The following is a 19,896-nucleotide window of genomic DNA, read 5'->3' on the forward strand; positions in this document are numbered from 1 at the left end:
AGTATGTTACTGGACCCGTGGTGCAATTTTGCAAGTAACAACGTGCAGTGCATGCTTCATTTGAAACAAACCTGCCTAAATGTGGAATAATTTGCAAACGATGCGTAAGTGTTATTGTACTTGTATATTGCCCCAAACTACCTATTAATGCATAAGTAATTACTTTTAGTGTGGGGTAAAGTCTAGGAATTATGATTCAAGGTTTACTTGCCTTATCACACAACGTTGTGTGGATAGCATACTGAACTAGCATATGTGGCTGTACTATGATGATATGTACTGTTGGTGCTTGTTGAAGCTCGCAGACACGTTAATAGAATTAAACAATAAGTTTGAATTATGAAATTTGTGTTGGAATAGGGATAGGGAATTTTTGCTGTAGTTACTTTGTTTTAGTGTCCCTTTCCCTCCCTCGTTAAATATCTCTGGTACGGGTGTCATGATCTATAACCCCAATGGGAAAATGATATGGAGCGGATACACACCAAAACGTATATTTTCACAACAGAATACCATTTTGCCATTTTTAGGTCATTTTGCCTCTGACGAAGATTCTGCTAGGATCGAAAGCTCGGGCCCATTTTGACTCCAATGGAATACCATGGTACATGGGCCACTTTTTTGCCTTTTCCGTTCACCTGTTCTGCATTGACATCCCCGACACAAACATTCCTGATAAATAAAGTTGGATCCCTGTTTAGTTGAAATGTAATGTATTTTGACTCTCTTGCAAGATAACATCTCGTGAAACAAGTCGTGACAGCTTTTGTTTCATTTCATTAGAAAAGCTGATGTATACTGTCATGATTTGTGCAAAGTATCAGTACTGTACTAGCCATTGCTTGTATCATGTATATACATCTTGAAAAAAGAAAAACAAATGTGTGAAAGATGATTATCAATCATGTATTGAATTATTTTTGAAATTATCAATAGAATTTCTTCCAATGAATAAGTAAAATTGTACAGTTTATGCTTTTCAGTGCATGTCTATACCTCACCTAAGCACATAGATAGACCCAAAGCAGTTGTCAGAAATTACCAACAATGTTTCTTCTTTATGTCTTTCTTGGTTCCTTGTGTACTGGTTGAGGTTCTTTCTTTGTGGTGGCATAATTATATAATTTGGCAGCAAACAGAAAAATGTTCTTTAACTGTGACTGGAAGCTTGACACATTGCAACTGCTGCCAAATGAGGAGTTTTCATCGTGTGCTTAGTTTTTAAGCAACACCTGAAACAAAGAAAGAAAGAAAGAAAGAAACAAACAAACAAACAAAGTGTTTCCCTAGCAACTCTAAAGCCTGCCCAAACTTATCATACCCAGCAACGTCTGGTGAATTCAAATTTGGTCGGACTCAGGTGTCAAGAACAAAATGAATCGAAGGATTGGCCTATTGGTCAAATCACTGGTATTGATGCATGAATGAATTATGATACATTACAAAACTCTTTTGTTGTCTTATTGCCAGGTTATATTACTACTGTAATGTCACAGATAGATTCTCTCCCCACCGCCACTGAAAAAGTAACATCTAACAACTACATGTACCATCCTGCCCATGATGGCTCTGAATTTTATGTTTTGTGCATCATTATACTTTTTTTTTTGGTAAACCTTGTGTACTACACTGGTAAATCTGGCTTCATCCCTATATGACATTAAATGTTCATCTTATGCGGTGTTGCAAAGTTAAGTTGCAAATGATGGCATGTACAATGTATGTCACTGTAATACGAGTCATTTGTGTTGTTGAAAGTATATCACATACTGACCACAACTGGAGATTCTTATGTCCAGTGCTTTTATATTAACAACTCTGTTGTTTGTGGGATGGTTATTTTAAATCTAGTACCAGCTGTACAGAAGGGAAACGCTACATATCGTCGCTGGGGTGACAAGACCTCGTACTGTATCTACAAAATGTCAAATGTTCAGAACCAAAAAACATGGAGGCTAGAGCACTATAGCGAATGGGATAGCCTTTCCTTTGACATGCCGTGGTGGCTCCATTTTTGGGGTAAGACAGTTGGGATTTGGACAGGACACCACTTAACCTATTATTTGACCATTAATCCAAAATAGTCATTTTCACCAAAATTGCCGATACAAGGTCTTGTCACCCCAGCGACGATATGTCTTAAGCCAAAATAAAGGCAAGTGGATGAAGATATATTGTATTATCTAAAGTTCTTATGAAAATATATGTGGAAGCTAATGTATCGAAATGACAAATAAATATAATTGCGTCTAAATTGTGGTCGCAAACTTTCAAATGCTATACTGTATGTACGGAGTGGTTTATTCTGATGATTGTGTGTGACTAGAAGTGAGCATTTTGTAAATACAGCTGTATACTGATACATACACATACAATGTAATAAAAATTGTAACCGATGCCAGCTATTACATATGAAAAACTTTGTAGAATCCAGTGATGTTAGGACCTTTGCAACGGGATTATCCATACAAATTGTCTTGTCATTTTTCCCGTTCCAGATGACTTGGTCTTTAAACTTTCAGCAACAGGAAATTATTTATATGAGTACTTTCTTCTCTTTCATCATGATTAGTTTATTGCAACATACATTGCAGTACAACATACATTGCAGTACAACAAAAAAATCGTCAGGGAGCTTCGCATCTTATATGACACTTTTTTTTTTCAATATATCCTCAAGGAAACACATGTACATTTTACGACTCAATCATTCAAATAATATTTGAGTATACATGGGATTTGTCCCAGGATTCCAGCCCCTCTGATTCCCTTTTAAAAGGCAAGAGAAGCTTGCATTGATTTGCATATCTTACACTTTCTATGCCTCTTACACAACATGTGTCTAGGCTCTGTTCATAGGAATACTGTAATAGCTGGCTCCATATACCGACATCTAAGTGTGGTGACAGCATTTAGTGTATGCTGTCTGCACAATACAGTGGACTCCCGTTATAACGAAGCCCTTGGGACCGGCAATTTTCTTTGTTTTATCGAAATTTCATTATAACTGAACAAATAAACAAAAAAAAACATAGAGAGGATAATGCTGCGGCCTGAATTTTTATTTCATTGTAACCGGAATTTCGTTATAACCGTGTTCTTTATAACGGGAGTGCGCTGTATATATGATTTTTTTCGCCTGCCTTTTATCTCTCAAGTTCATGTAATGCCACAGTAAATGCACATTGGAATGTTTACAAGGAGCCATCTATAACCAGTTCCAGATGTTTTCTCTCAAATACTGTTCATCATCAAATCTCTCAAGCAGCTGTTATATGCACAATATGACCTCTCACAGCTGGCTTCGAGTATCTCCTATTTATAAAAATACCAGCGCTTTTACACTGCAAAATTTATGATATTGGCCTATTGAATTATTACCATGCTATACAAATGCTACAGGTTATTAAGTATACAAGTCTTATAAAATATCAAAAATTACCTTGTACTCACATCTTTGCATTTAAACTCGGTTTGTAGATGGGCATACCTATCTGTATACTAGTGTAATCGAGGAAGAGAGAATCCAGCTAAGAGTAATTTTTCTGCATCACATAATTCAAAACATCACAACTTTTGTACCTTTCACTAAATTTTGCTCAGGTAATTCCAAATTTGATCTCCCTGCCTTTCTGCCTCAACTCAGAACAACTTCCAGCTTGGGGCTCCATCTCATTTCAATGTCAGCACGTGACAGAAGTTTAACATCAGTACATTAATGCAAGGTAATGGTCAGTTATTTTAGCAGTTTGGTACATGGGTGTAATCCCCTATCAACTCATACTGCACTACCAGTATGATCAAAGACTTAATGGCAACATTCCCTGTATAATGTTTTTTCCAACTATCCAGTGGGACATATGAGATGTACTTTCTTAAGAGATGTAGTTTCTTCTGACCTTACAGTGTCCCTTTAATAATGATTTAAAAAAAAGCAAATTAGTCCAAAATACTGGTACAATATTTTTTCTTATTGAGTGAGATTACCTTTTGCTTCACCTGAAACCTCAAAAACTTATCTTGTTTTTCCAATCAACATCCTAATAATAGACGATTTGCTTCTTTTCATGCAATGTCAATCGTGTGATTAACAGCGGATGGCAGCATTAGGCATGCACAAAAACGACAAAAAGCACCACAATCGCATGCTGTTTCATAGTCTACCCATATGATAGGGTACCTTGGTTGTTACTATGGCAACAACCTCACCTCGACTGATGGCATCCCGCATCACAAATTTACAATTAAGAAGATATATCATTCCCATGATCTTATGCAGCGTTGGTCCCCAATTCATACACAAAAATAACAGCATTCAGATGAAGAAAGTGCATGATTTTGTCCCATTTTGTTTTTTCTTGCCTGTGTGACACCTGACTGGCTTGTCGAGTGCACAGTGTCACATGACCTCTGCTTTTTAGACTGGAAATGAATGTTTACTGCATCCACCATGTCACTATTCTTGAAATTGTTTGGTACCTCTCCGCAGCTCCAATGAGTTTATGCAAGGAAGAATCACAGGCAAAATGCTCCTTTTTGGAATTGTATGTTCACAGTCAAATAACAGCGTGCTGAGATTTGATTTTGCACATGATTGATCCTAAGTCTCCAATGTAAATGGGGCCATGATTTTGAGACATGCTGCGGCTGTCCATATAGCCTTCTCTCAAGTCTTTTCAAGCTCTTCCAGGGCTGTCATCATGGAGTTGATGGTTTCTTGGAGCGCAGACTGCTTCTCCTTGAGAGCGTTCATGACATCTGAAATGCAGAGACAGTGAAAGAAGGAAAATGTAATTCTGGTACAAGTAAAGACTATCATTCATGCCTTTCTTAAAGAAAGAAACCAGAAACATTGATAGTGCTCCCACCATCCAACCCCTTTAAACATGAAAACAGGAATGATGATTTTATATTCTCTGAAATCTAATTATGATGCAAATATGTGGAAACATTTGGAGAATCACATAAGCTATGTTCAGTTCATCAGGAGAATGGCATTATTTGCTTTTAGATGACTGGATGTTGGCACATTTCTTTTTTTGATATGTGATTCTTTTTTTTCCCCAAACAAAATAGATAGTACAGTGCTCACCACTTAATCACAAGGGGTCGGGAGACAAGTTTTTCTCCCGTTTAAGCGGTGCTCCCGCTTAAGCGATGGCCGGTATTGGCCCGTGCAAACCACACAACATGAAGTCCAGTATGTGGACATTACATTAAACCATGCACAGTTATCAAACCTGAGGTTAACCACAGTGACAAATACACACACGCTACGACACGCAGACACAAAACAGCGATAAGAAAGGACATGGCAGTCTTATGATTTTGGCAAATGCATTATCGGAACAAACCTCCATTCATATGATCCACAAAATAACCCAGTTTTTTATTTTTAGAGTTGAAAATACATACTGTAAAGTTTTGTGTATAGATGCACCCTTGTATAAGACGCAACCCAACTTTGGGACTTCAAAAAAAAAAAAATGATTAGCGATCGCAAGGACAATTTGATGGGATGGTGCAAGAGGCAACTTGGCTTGAGCAGACTTTCTTCTTTTGATATCCCTCACCCTGGCCCGATCCCATGAATGACAGAGAAAAACAAAAACACTGCAATGATTAAACAACAAACCACTTGCTAGCAGCCATGCAGGTATCTCATGTAAGTAGAAGAATAAGGGAAAAAAAAAACCCAATGGTAGATAGAGGGAAACTGACAGTCTGACACCCAGCAAGCATGCCAGCCACCTGGCTGGCCAGGCTGAAAGGAATCTGCGTACACACGCTTGTAGATTGCATGGATGGGGCCCTGGGAAAGGGGCAATTGATGTAATCTCAAAGTTGAAGTTTCACACAGTGCACTGCATGTTTTGGCACGCACACACAGTGAACTGTGTGTGTGTGTGTGGCGTGTGTTTGTGGGGCACACACAGTCACACATGAGTTGGCAACAGGGCTAAGAGGGAAGAGAGCTCAGTCTCTCAGCTAGCTACGTCTGTAGCTGGCTGGCCGGTGAGATCAGTGGACTTGATCGGTGAAAGTGCGTGGGTAGAGGCTTGATAAGATGACGCTCAATAAGACCGCCTCTAGACTGTGCTACGTCTCACTGTCTAGGGTCTAATGGTAAATGTTTAGACTGCAGTCAGCATAATCTATTGGGAACTGGTGAGAAAATAATCCTTTCTAATTTTTTCCAAGGATTAATTTATTATTTTCACACATTAATACACAGACAATGGAAGTGTTTCAGCCAGATTTGTCCCGTTAAAGCGGTTCATGGTTCCGATAAAGCATTGGAAATAACACGTGAAAATTTTGTTGCATCAAGTTTTGTTGCACTTAAACAGGTTTCCCGCTAAAGCTGTTCCTGACTAATGGGTGAGCACTGTAATACAAAATGAAGTGATACATTGTTGCATTAACACAGATGCAGAGGTAAACAAAGAAAGCTATGTTTTGATGAAATTGTTGAAAAGAGGAAATATAACTACCAGTAATGCATTTCATCATAAAGATGACCCTACAAGAGAGTTTGTCCTCCAGTTACAACTCTGTTGAAAATGAAAATGATATACTACAAACAACAAGTCAATACATCAGCACTTGGCTTCTAAGTTCTAACTCACCATGGATATAATCAGGATTGTGGTGGAGCATCATACAGATTTGGAAGGACTTCTCTGTTGGTTCTGCATACTGGAGGCCAGTTTCTCCGGCTCTCAGTTTGGACTCCCATTTCTCCCGCAGTATCGCTGCTTCCACAACCTGCAAGAATGGGGGAGGGGGGCATGAGGATGGTTCATTCCACCAAACAACTTTCCTGCAATCATTTGATTAGAAAGTGATGAACATGAAGTGATCAATGTCTACTCATTTCCCGCTCGGGCGAGATGGAGCAAGAAGTTGAACTTGTAGGGTACGCGATTTTCATCGTAGTATCATCTTTTTTTCTTTTTCTTTTTTTCTGGTGGTAACCATACACACTTGAGTTTTTTCATAAGTGGATTTTCCTGATGGAAACATACATTATACTTTAGATAATCTAGAATTGTCTAGGAATTACAGGGCAAACTTCATCAACATCCATGGCAATAAGAATTTACGTACCAAAACGAGGTGAAATGGAGTCTTCAAGCAACCACAGCAAATAATGTCAATATGGACGGTCCACGCGGTCATTCAAGAGTCATTTTTTAATCTAAATTTGAATGAATTAAATTCAGACCTGATCTGATAATGATATTATGAAAGTCCCCATTAGCACTGATTTGGAGGGGGTTCCTCATTCCTTTTCAAATAAACTGACTTTGAAATTGTCTAGCAAATGTCTAGCATATTTGCAGTCCTATTCTGTGCTAATAAAGTTTACCGTAGTTATGGGTAAACTCGGCCTAGCGGGTAAAGTCGGCCGCCAGCGCGCACAGTACATAAAATTGTACTGTGCGCGCTGGCGGCCGACTTTACCCGCTAGGCCGAGTTTACCCATAACTACGGTACTCCTCCTCTAAAGGTATGAAAGGTTTACACAGATGTTCTGGAATTTTTTCCAATCTGTGTACAGTGTAGATCTGTTTCTATTCGATGCCGTGCAACGCCCCGTAGCCAAGTAGGCGTAGCAGCAATGATGACCCAACCCAAGGCGCCCTACTTGAAATGAATGTTTATCCATCCCCAGACATGGACCATGCCATGGTACACTGCGCTCTGGTTGAGTGTGAGTAACATGAAGTTATACTAGTGGGACTATTAAATATGACCCTTACCTTCGAGAGCTGAATGATGTCGCTCTGTAATTCTTTGACAGTGGCTTTTGTACATTCTACTTGACACTGAATTTCTGCGTGTTGCTGCTCTAAATCTGATATGTGGATAAACGTATCAACATCATCGCAGTTCTGGCAAATGGGATCCATACCATCACGTCCTTTGGTCTGATTCCGCACTTGTTTCGTATACACGGCTCGTATTCGTACATTGCGTGTGTAAAAACATATACAGTTTGTACGTAGATTATGCATGATCCACCCCATCTAGATCTAACGTACACTCACACGTACACGTACGTTATATGGTGCATCTGTGCAGTACACTGATCTTGTGTCGCGCACACACACTGGAGCTCTATCTAGTCTAAATATTCCAGTGCTTAGTCCAACAGAGTCTTCGAAATACTGGTAGGTGATTTGTTCCAACTAATAACAGGTATATCAGATACAGTATACATGGTCTTTCATCTACTGCCATACATCAGTGCTGAAACATTGATATTTTGAATGTGTTCAACACATAAATATAAATAACCTCACGAGTGGTCAGAGTGCAGCTAGTGCCAATGGATTTTTTTTTTTATTCCACATAGAGTGCTCAGTAAACAAGACTAACTTCAGACGAGCGACACCTCCTAACTTTGGGCCAATGAGATGCTCGAGTCCTGCACACTGCAGTGTCACACGCGCGTTCCGAATGTTTGAAGTTTGAAGTTTGAAGTTTGAAGTTTGAAGTTTATTTGAACAATTTCTAACGACCCCTTTCGGAGTATGAGAAATTTACAATGTCTTTGTAACAGTAAAATACAACCAACATGATGTTACATATATACATACATGTACGAACAAATATAATAATCATAAAGTAAGTACATTGAAAACACGATGCAAAGGGATGCCTGACACAAAAAGGACATCAAGGCACCCATGTACACCCATATGTGTGTATATACTTTATCATACATGAAACATGTATTCATATGATTATGCATGTACACACATACAACAAAATTTCCAGGTCCAGAAGACCTCGCTGTAACAAGCTACCACTGTAGTTCTGTCGTGTACCATATTTTTAAACAGTCGTGTAAAAAGAAAAGGTGGTGAGTTCTAGGGTTGTAGTAAGTAGGCTATAGATCTGTTACTAGCTTTCAAAATTCAGCTAATCATTTGACAACTACAAAGATATCATTCCATTTTCAAAATATATGGATTAAGTATTCGGGCATATATACAGTATATGGTAAGTGGAAAATGAGATCATGAATTTTTAGATGAATACCAAAAGTGAGGAATTGAATAGTTACGAATACAGTCAAAACGGCCACCTGTCTATAGCAGCCACTAAAAAATCCCCCAGTGAAAACCCCTGTTAAAAACCCTGTGTATAGCGGCCACATGTCTATCGCGGCCAGTGGCCACAAATATTGTTTCCCGCGGTAGATTTTAACCTGTCTATAAGCGGCCACAGACCCACATGGAGCCGTAGCCGAGCCGATAATTTAGCGTGTTTTTCTGCTTTGTAGCCGTGCCATCACCGTGGGCAAGGTTCAGTGATCGCCACCGCTGCATTCATCACTCATTCAGTCATAGTAAATGCACCAAGCTTTCTTCACGACTGTGCACATGCTAAGATGTGCAACAACTTAATAAACACCGGCATTGTTCAATGCATGAAAAACACATGTGCCTACGTACACATTGTATACATGTAAGTACTCTATGTATTATACAACAATGATACATGTACATGTAGACAATGCACATAAAAGTCGGATAACCTGTCTATAGCGGCCACCTGTCTATAACGGCCACTCTTTTCGTTTCCCTTGGGTGGCCGCTACAGACAGGTTTGACTGTACCTGTACACAGGTGTATACAAGCTTTCTCTTGGAGCCGGGTGTTTGGATGGTACCTTTTCAGATACAGAATATAAACAACCACCTTCTTGTCATTTTTTTTTCACTTTCCGTCTAGACTGATCTAGATTAGATTACAAGAAGTAATGCTATTGTGACACCAAATGCATACGTTTCCCATTTATATTCGGAAAGTGTGCAATTCCCACAGATCACATACAGCACAATGTCAACCCGCCTCTTTGTGCCCTTTTTAGGATCCGAGGAACGTTTGTTTTGTTTTGTTTTGTTTTGGGGTTGTTGCTGTTGTTACTGTGGGGGGGGGGGGGGTTGGAGTGGCGCATGTGGTTGGTTTGGTCACTAATCAATGTTCCCACCCCCATCCCCGTTCGATTGGAAGAATCTCGGGGCTGTATTATTCACTGTCATGTTTTTTCTCTCTCGTGTGTGTGTGTGTGTGTGTGTGTGTGTGTGTATGTGTGTGCGTTTTACTTAATGTTTTTAAGTACGTGATGTAGTGTGCTTGAGTGAAGTGAAGCCCTCACATCCCCCGCCCCCACCCCCTTCCACTTCGCTTGCCTTTGTTATAGACCAGGAGCGGATCCAGGAATTCCGTAAGGAGGGGGCGCATTCACAAAATTTCTCTTTATTTTTTTATTTCGACAAAAAATAGGGGGGGGGGGTGTGTGTGCTCCCGGTGCGGTCCTCCCTGGATCCGCCACTGTAGACCACCAATAACTCTTGACCACCACATTCTCGTGTGAATTCATGGTCATTCACAAACTCTCATGACCATAATCACGGTGTAAATAATTTTCCCCTTCTCAAATTGCAGGAAAATGTCCACTGTGTCTCGAGTGTAGGACCGGTGCAGTGCAGTAATCAAATCAAATCAAATCATACACACACACACACACACACACACACACAAATAAAAAAAAATAGAACATCCCCCAGAGAAATATTTGTGATATTCTCCCTTCATTACCTATAGCATTGTCTGTCTGCTTGTATGTTTGCAAAAATAATCAAAAAGTTGTAAATAGATTTAGCTTAAATTCAAAGTTGATAATGACACAAGAAACAGATTATCGAATTTTGGTAGTGATCTGGGTCACCGTCTAGATCCAGGATTGTTTTTGTTTGTTTGTTTGTTTTTTCTTAAAGGAATCGTTGTCATTGGCGAATAGGGCCAACAAACCGATGGAATTCAAGTCTCTATAGCTCGTATTTGATGTGTGCATTATAGACGCGCAGCGGCAGGAAGCGCAAGCTAAGGAAGACTGAGAAAATATTTAAAAAATAAAAATCTCTATCAAAATTGTCATTGTCATTGCCAATGTCATTGAGACACTATAGAAAGGCTTCTTTGTCATTGGGAAAGTGGGCAATTTTCAGCATGTGTGTCCGTGGACGAGTTGCTGGGCGGAGGTCTGTGTGCAATCGAGCTCCGAGTGCCTATTTAGTTTTGTCAAGTAGCCGGAATATATTCCCAGTCTGTCCACAGTACCAAATTTGTCAACATGGACTAAAGTCATCATTACAAATTCTGTACAATGTACAAAGATCACATTGAGAACTACATCTCCCCCCCCCCCCAACAGCTCAACCTGCGGGATCGAAAACGAGTACATGAGGATGGTTATTTGATTTGTACCAATGTAATGATTTTAGAAACTGATGAATTCATCAATCATGTGAGCAAGAAGCTAAGATTCCCACCCCACCCCATAACTTACACGCCACAATGAATATGTATAAGACTGCCGCGTCGTCACAGTCTATACTAGCCTAGCCTATCAAATCAGACACACATTCGAATACGCGGGCGATGCGCTCATAATTGCCGGACGCACGCGCAGTTAGTAGTAATCGCAAATCTGGGATATTAATTATTGTCCCTGTGTTTTATTATGTATGCATGGCTATGGATATGGGTGTGTAGCTAGGTCGCCCCCGGCTCCCTTGGCCTTTTTGTGCGTTTAAAACATACTGGTATAAGTAGGCCTATACTGTATTATATACCTCATATATAGATTCCTCTCATCTGATTGGTTAAAAGTGGAGTCATGAAAATAGCTGTGCCACATTTTTGATCAAAATGACGTCATGATTTACTGTGCCCGGGGCATAGAATCAACTGTCCTGTAAATAGGTTTGGAGCAAAGAGATTAATCTCTTTGGTTTGGAGACAGTCGCAACCCCGTACACATAGATCACTCATTATGTACGCACCAATGATACGACCGCCGCGCTGTCGATCAGCGTTGATTACGAGTGCTGTAAAAGAGACTAGAATCTATATTTTCGGTATCTCTATTTCGGAATCTATATTTTCGGTATCTATATTTCGGAATCTATATTTTCGGTATATGAAACAAATAATGACAGCTTGATATTCGGGGCACAGTTAGAATTATGTAGGCCCTCGGTGATGTGAAAACCGTAACTATGCCCTCAACTTCGCTTCGGGCATAGTTATGGTTTTCACATCACCTTGGGCCAATAATTTTAACTGTGCCCCTCATAGCAGTCATTATTTGTATGATAGTGCCTAGGCTTGCATGCATGCTCAGCTCAGCAGATGCCCCTGTATAAGCAGTTATTTTCGCGAGGGTTTAATTTTCGCGAATCAATGTTGGACCGCGAATTTAACAACACCCGAAAATGACGCCCATGTGCTGGTGTAATAGTGCACTTACGACAGCTTTGTGTCAGTTCGCGAAAACAACATCTCGTAAAAATGTCCATGATCTCCTCATTCCTGAAAATATCTGTACGCGAAAATAACAGCTTTTTGTTAGTGATCATCGGGCCGCGTGTTTTTTTTTAGACGGTAACCCTAACCCTAACCCTAAGCCTAACCCAACGTGTTTCCCATAGGTTTAATACACGCCATGCCCCAATCTGTGCCGTCTAAAAAAAAAAACGCGGCCCGGCCGTGCGTTACTAATGTTGCATGCATGCTCCATATCCATGCGCGTAACACGTGCATGCACGCACGCCGGTCAGTACAGTCGAGTCAGGTACGTATATTTGCGCTTGTTTTATTGCGCTGGTCTACATGGTATGGATGGCCCGGCTAGCTTAGCTCCTCTCTAACGTTAGCTCTAAATTTCATTGTGAAAAGTTTCAAAATGATCCGGAAAGTGAAACCAAGACGGTCGCTCCCAGCTTCAAAAAATAGATCTAGATTGGCTGTTCATGCTAAACCAAGGACAAGGTTGAACTCATCTCAGCAGGACTCTAAGGAGGGCAATCTTGGTCAAAAGAGAGCCCATTCACCGGAAGAGGACAAGAAAGAACTGCATCGTATCCATGAACGGTAATATAGTCCCCGTACACACATGACATGTGTCACCTCTCCACTCTCGTGGACGAAAATGGAAAACTGTGTTGAAGTGAAACTGGGTGCCTTCGTCACTCAGGGCTCAAAAATTTAATCATTCAATTGTCTGTCTACTGCTCGTGCAGTGGTCTATCCGTTGCATTAACAGGTAGATCGTATTGAGACTTGACATCTCGAGACGGTAGGACTAGAATCTAGAGTAGGACTCGTACTAGGCAATAGGGCCTAAGAAGAGTTGTGTACCAAGGCCACGGCAAGGCATAGCATCTACATTACAGTAGGAAGGGTCCTACTCCTACACCTACTAGGCTAGACTAGCGTACGTGTACGTACTACTACTATTACAACTTGGTAGTCTAACGTTACTCCAACAATCCAGTAATCACACTCGATACTAACACTTGACACTAGTCCCTTGACTTATCAAAATGAAATTTAACTATTTAAGGGCAAATAATAGTATTAAGCAGCTCCTTGCGACCTTGGTCATTTCAAAATTTAAAAGACCCCTAACATTAATGTTAACAATTTGTTAGACCTAACCGTTACCTCTGAGTCTAAAATCACTTTGAAAGTTTGGGATCTAACTTTGGTTTTCAAAAAAAGAAAGAAAAGAGAGAAAGAAAAAATGAACTCGACAAGTCCAATCAATGTACAAAATGAGGGCAGACCCATGCAGGCTCGGACCCCAGCCAGGGCAGGGGTGCATAGGACTAGGCAATACCCTCGCACTTAAGACATACAGTCTAATTAGAAGTAGAACGTCTAGTTAACGTTAGGGGTCTACATAACCCCGGCGCGGGGTGCTGTAACTAGTAACACGGTACGTGTTGGGATCGCTGGTGCGGTTAGATTTGGTTATTCATACAAAGAAGGGGGGAAAAAAAAGGAAAAAGAAAACCAAACCAAAATGCAAATAATAGTCATATGTGACATTTGAGTGTTAGTTCATGCTAAACCAAGGACAAGGTTGAACTCATCTCAGCAGGACTCTAAGGAGGGCAATCTTGGTCAAAAGAGAGCCCATTCACCGGAAGAGGACAAGAAAGAACTGCATCGTATCCATGAACGGTAATATAGTCCCCGTACACACATGACATGTGTCACCTCTCCACTCTCGTGGACGAAAATGGAAAACTGTGTTGAAGTGAAACTGGGTGCCTTCGTCACTCAGGGCTCAAAAATTTAATCATTCAATTGTCTGTCTACTGCTCGTGCAGTGGTCTATCCGTTGCATTAACAGGTAGATCGTATTGAGACTTGACATCTCGAGACGGTAGGACTAGAATCTAGAGTAGGACTCGTACTAGGCAATAGGGCCTAAGAAGAGTTGTGTACCAAGGCCACTGCAAGGCATAGCATCTACATTACAGTAGGAAGGGTCCTACTCCTACACCTACTAGGCTAGACTAGCGTACGTGTACGTACTACTACTATTACAACTTGGTAGTCTAACGTTACTCCAACAATCCAGTAATCACACTCGATACTAACACTTGACACTAGTCCCTTGACTTATCAAAATGAAATTTAACTATTTAAGGGCAAATAATAGTATTAAGCAGCTCCTTGCGACCTTGGTCATTTCAAAATTTAAAAGACCCCTAACATTAATGTTAACAATTTGTTAGACCTAGCCGTTACCTCTGAGTCTAAAATCACTTTGAAAGTTTGGGATCTAACTTTGGTTTTCAAAAAAAGAAAGAAAAGAGAGAAAGAAAAAATGAACTCGACAAGTCCAATCAATGTACAAAATGAGGGCAGACCCATGCTCGGACCCCAGCCAGGGCAGGGGTGCATAGGACTAGGCAATACCCTCGCACTTAAGACATACAGTCTAATTAGAAGTAGAACGTCTAGTTAACGTTAGGGGTCTACATAACCCCGGCGCGGGGTGCTGTAACTAGTAACACGGTACGTGTTGGGATCGCTGGTGCGGTTAGATTTGGTTATTCATACAAAGAAGGGGGGAAAAAAAAGGAAAAAGAAAACCAAACCAAAATGCAAATAATAGTCGTATGTGACAGTTGAGTGTTAGTTACTGTCCCATGTTAATCAATTACAATCATTGTAATTTGTACAGTGGACTCCTGCTATTAACAAAGACCTTGTAACCAGCAGTTTTCTTTTGATATATTGAATTTCTTTATAACCGAACAAGTAAACAATAAAAAAGATTGAGCCAATAATGTTGTGGTCTGAATATTTTCTTTGTTGTAATCAGAATTTCGTTATGACAGGATTGCACTGTCTGTACCTTACACGATGGCAGACTTATCTGTATAGTGATGTAGTAGTATCTAATTGTATTAGAAGACGTGAGTCCCATCAGAGTTGTGGCAACCTCTAGTAGGAGAGATGGACACCTTATTGACAAAGTTTTCAACCATGTCTATTGCCTTCATATATGTCAATGCCTTTAGTGTCTTCACCTTTCAGACAGAGACACCACAGCCTAAATGTAGCCATAAGGAAAATCATCTCCACAATGCCTTCTTGTGAACCCAATGAACCAGAAACCAAGGTAAATGCAAATTGACATGCATTTCCATTAATCTTTAACTTTACCAGAATTTGAATGCCTAGATAGGTTCTAGATAAATAGAGGGAAATTACATTTACTTGTAACAAGATTGTTTGATAACCTGATTATAAGAATTCCTTCTGGTCACCTTTTACCATTTAAATTCTAATATTATACTTAATGAAGAGCTTTGGTGCATGTTGTTTTTTTTTAATCTGTGTGGATGTGTTAGTATGTAATTTTGCATTCTTTTAACAAGAAGATGCATCCATTCAGTTGATGTATTTGTTACATCTACTTATTCAAAATGTACATTTTCTGCTGTCATAAAATCATTTTTATTGTTCAGTCATGTCTACTTTTAGAGCAACAACAACAACAACGTTGTCAAATACCATCCCCATCATAGACCACTGATATTCTCTCTATCTTCTTCCAGCACTATGTCTTGAGGAAGACAAGTGACTACATCCAGTTTTTGGAAGACAAAATTTCAGAGCTGTGTGCTGCCATGCACATTGAGCCCCAGAACAGAGATAGAAATTTGTCGTTCAGTTCTCCCATCTACACCTGCATAGGTGAGTCTTCTATAAAGCAGCAGATATATATATATATATATTATTATTACCTGAATTACCTACGATGACGCCCAGTAAGTTGAAAACTTGTAGAGGGCCATTCAAAGGATTTAATCCTGAGCCTGAGGAGATCCATGTGTTGTACTGTATCCATGGAATTATCAGTTAATGCAATCTGGATGAAATTTGTTATGCTTCTGCTTCCAGTGATCATTGAGCTTGGACTTGAAGCTATTCACAGATGTTGCCGCGACAGCATCTGCACAAAGGCTATTCCAAGTATTTACTACTCTCTGACTGAAAGACTTCAACCTTTTACTTGTTCGACACCTTCCTTTATACAACTTCAACTTGTGACCGCGAGTAACATGATCATTGATGACAAAGAGAACAGCTGGATCAAAGTCTTCCATACTATGCAAAATTTTGAACACTTGAATCATATCTGAATTTTCACGTCGATACTCTAGGGATGGAATCCCCCAAATGCTTGAGTCTCTCAGGATATGACAACAATTTAACCTCTGATACCAACTTTGTTGCTCTCCTCTGAACTGATTCAAGCTTCTTTGCATCACTCTTTGAAAGTTCATTCCACACACAAGAGCAATATTCCAAGAGTGCATCTATTATTATAAGGGCTCGACACTATTTTTTCTGGTGGCCTGTTTGGACCACTAATGACTAAATGTATATAGATTACAAATTTTGGTGGCCCTAACCACCCCCCCCCCCCCAGAATTGGCCCAAAATAAAAGTATACATAGCAACCCATTTTGAATCTTAGTTTCCCAAATGGGTCACCAAGAGATAACCTTGTTGGACATTTGCAGTTCATGATGTTAAATAATGTATGATGTTAATAATTTTGGTCACATAAACATTGGATATCACTGTTATATTCAGGTATTGAAAGTTCTAATGCCTAGTCAGATTAAAAATTAGTAATTTTGCAAATGTATTAATATCCGTTCAATCTTTCAATGCAGACACTTACAATCTATCATCAAATGTATCCATTTTACAGATGGAGTGCAAAAGGAAATTGCTGCCAATGTCCCTGTAAGCCTCAATGATTTGGAAGAGCTAATGAGCAATCTCAACTTTCGAATGACCAAGAGTAGAAGTTTCAGATCCAAGAGGAAATCGTGCAGGAACAAAAGGAGCACAGGTATGAAAAAAACTCAGACCTCTTGTCCCAGTGCAGAGGACGAAAACAAAATCTTGGATGAAGCGGATCATTTCTACCAGGAGGGGAAGGATTCACAGGAAGAAGTAGCAAAGGGAGAAAAGGGGGACTCACAAGAGAGTTTCCATGGTGATGCCTCTGGAAGCAGCATGATGTGCTCTGAGAGCCCAACAGACTTGGACTCTTCCGGTGTAAGCAACACGAACACTTCCTCATCTAGTAGCTGGGGCACGACATCTGTTGATGATGGGTTTGCCAGCGGCGGGAAGGCACAGGAGTCCACACAGGAGGATCGATGCAGCACCCATTCAAGCCAGGAGAAGGAAGAGACTCTCTCTGATCTTCTTGGGAGAGACATTGCCAGACTAAAAACAAAGTACATTCCCAGCAAAGAACAGGTTGATTCAGTGAACAAGCCTCACAGCAGTGGTATCACAGAGACCAGGCAGGATTGGGTGGCAGTTCTGGCAGGGGGTGTATCCAGCCTCCAAAAAGCATATCAAGGACATTCGCACAGCCTGGAATCAAGTTGTGGGGAAATCCCATTTCCTGCTACAAGGGGATGTAAGGCAAAACGCAAACAGCCAGAAAGTGGTGTGTTCTTGCCAATCTTACCATCATCAAGCTACCAGTCACTGGAATTGAACCATAAGCTTGGTCTTCCTCATGGAACTCTTATACAGAATGACAAAACTTCTGGTCGTTCTGACAACATCGCATCTGTCCAGTCCAGCCACATCGTCAACCCATCTCTCACACATCAGTCAAAGTCAAACCCAAGAACTGGCTTCAAGAAGAGGTCCTTGGCCACTGGTCGAAGCTGCAAAACTCGTGGTGATGCTGGTTCCAGCATGTCCTACACCAGCATCAATGTAAGCAATCAGGGGTTACGTTTCCAACCAGTCGAGCAAACTGTCGACATTCCCCTTGATGTGGGACCAGATCCGCAGCTGTTGTCCTCCATCTATGGGCTTCAGTTCCCCACCAAGCGGACCTGGCTCAACGGCTACCAGCTCTTTACAAAAGTCAACCAGAAGAGATTCAGAGAGTGAGTGTGGGAGACAGTCTATATCACTGTACAATCATCTAACATAGCACTGGTATTTTGGTTTGGAATCCAACTTGAATATTTGTTGGCATCTAGAAGGAGGGGGGATGGGCAAAATGTGTCAAACTTTCAAATTACTCAAAAAAAGATAACATCTATCAGATGGATTACAGTGATACATGATTCAGCATAGTTGTTTCTATGACCTTGTGCTGTGTTCGTCAGCACCCATTTCTTAAAAGCAATGTTTTATAGTGAGTATGGGCATAATGTGAATCACACAAATTCATGATGTCAGTGGTGCTCTGGAAAAAAAAGAATTGTAGTAAAACAACTCATCATTTCAGATTTTTGATAATCAAGAACATTAAAAAAAAAAATAATGGTCTTCTTATTTCAACACCTTATCTTACCTTATCCCTACAGTGGATGGCCTCACCTGAAAGACAAGGAAGTCGCCAAAGTGGTTAGTCAAGCTTGGCAACAGCTATCAGAACCTTACAGGAAACTCTACAGGTAACCAGCCATTCTTGGGCAATTTCTTTTCTTGTGTTGATTTTTTTTTATAGCTTTATTCATTACAGGGTTTGGTTGGGGTTTGATATCAATAGGAGAAGCCCAATCTGCCCACGAAATTACTGCCTGTTGTCAAGATGAGAGCCAAAGGGCACTATAGTCTGCTTGGCCATACCATGGAATTGTCTAGTAAAGCTATTAAACTTTCTAGCGTCTCTGTCATTATTACATTTTTTTTTTCAAAATTATATTGCAGAGTAACTTGCAATATGGAATCTCCTGTCGATGCGACAGATGAGTAGGCAGACCAGTCATTTGCAGAGGTGGGTTCTCGTGTGAGAATGAAGTCCAATTCTTGATGCACATGATCTATGGGTGCTACACAGAAAGGACTCCAAAGAAGTTGAACTGCTTGTCTCCCTCTTTGACCAGATGGCTATTGCTCTGTTGGTTTCAAATGTCTCAGTGCCTTGGGTACACTGTTGCCTCCATAGAGCTCTGTAAACATACCCTTTACTTCAGCAAACATTAATGAACGGGAGCAGCTTATGAGCTAAAAGAGATTTGAGTGTTTGGTGATGGCCAATGTTGCTGAATGAGATGGTGTCTAATATTTCTGTCTGTTATTTGTCATTATCAACTGCTTTTTGCATACATATCATTTTTCAGTCACTTGTGCTACATGTTCATAAGCTTCCTTCTGACAGGCACTTTAACCACTTTTAGCAGTTTGAGCTATTAAAGGTTCTGAAATGTTTCAGCTTTTTATGCTTCAATTCATTTTCTCTGCATTTGAGTGTTAATTGTGATTGTAATCTTGGGCATTATACAAGTAGGCTTTGCGCAGATAACGATTGCACATTTAATTCCCCCTGTCAACAATGACTCAACCATCCCTTTAAAGGACATATAATACAGTGGCATGTGATATCCTATGTGGAAATCATTTACTCTATGTCCATATTCTGAAATAATGGTGACATTCTTCTCGCTTTCTTGTTCTCAGTCAAGGAGCCCGGGAATGGAACCGCTGGTACAAGCACCAAGTTGAAACTAAACATTGA

The 19,896-nt window shown here is 40.3% G+C and overlaps 2 protein-coding genes across 2 annotated transcripts; one reads left to right on the forward strand and one right to left on the reverse strand.

Moving 5' to 3' along the window:
• Nucleotides 1–2,560: 2,560 nt before the first annotated feature.
• On the reverse strand, nucleotides 2,561–7,954 carry LOC139728986 (uncharacterized). Its single transcript, XM_071639913.1, has 3 exons — nucleotides 7,767–7,954; nucleotides 6,630–6,768; nucleotides 2,561–4,758 (listed from the first exon to the last, which is right to left on the reverse strand). The coding sequence occupies exons 1-3, from the start codon at nucleotides 7,914–7,916 to the stop codon at nucleotides 4,667–4,669; spliced, it is 381 nt and encodes a 126-aa protein (XP_071496014.1). The 5' UTR covers nucleotides 7,917–7,954; the 3' UTR covers nucleotides 2,561–4,666.
• A 4,811-nt stretch (nucleotides 7,955–12,765) lies between these two features.
• On the forward strand, nucleotides 12,766–19,896 carry LOC139728991 (uncharacterized). Its single transcript, XM_071639918.1, has 7 exons — nucleotides 12,766–12,953; nucleotides 13,941–14,048; nucleotides 15,417–15,501; nucleotides 15,941–16,079; nucleotides 17,107–18,316; nucleotides 18,743–18,832; nucleotides 19,839–19,896. Exons 1-7 carry the CDS (start codon nucleotides 12,766–12,768, stop codon nucleotides 19,894–19,896), a joined length of 1,878 nt encoding a protein of 625 aa, XP_071496019.1.

The sequence above is a fragment of the Diadema antillarum genome, unplaced genomic scaffold (assembly GCF_040938485.1).
Source record: "Diadema antillarum isolate AM-2024a unplaced genomic scaffold, OU_Dant_1.0 seq00000209_RagTag, whole genome shotgun sequence".
NCBI lineage: Eukaryota > Metazoa > Echinodermata > Echinoidea > Diadematoida > Diadematidae > Diadema > Diadema antillarum.

Coding starts and splice junctions, on each gene's coding strand:
- LOC139728986 (XM_071639913.1), bottom strand. CDS start 7,916: ATGGATCCCATTTGCCAGAACTGCGATGATGTTGATACGTTTATCCAC. Junction 6,769..7,766: donor ACATCATTCAGCTCTCGAAG/GTAAGGGTCATA, acceptor CCATTCTTGCAG/GTTGTGGAAGCAGCGATACT. Junction 4,759..6,629: donor CAATCCTGATTATATCCATG/GTGAGTTAGAAC, acceptor TCTGCATTTCAG/ATGTCATGAACGCTCTCAAG.
- LOC139728991 (XM_071639918.1), top strand. CDS start 12,766: ATGATCCGGAAAGTGAAACCAAGACGGTCGCTCCCAGCTTCAAAAAAT. Junction 14,049..15,416: donor CTGCATCGTATCCATGAACG/GTAATATAGTCC, acceptor TTCACCTTTCAG/ACAGAGACACCACAGCCTAA. Junction 16,080..17,106: donor TCCCATCTACACCTGCATAG/GTGAGTCTTCTA, acceptor TCCATTTTACAG/ATGGAGTGCAAAAGGAAATT.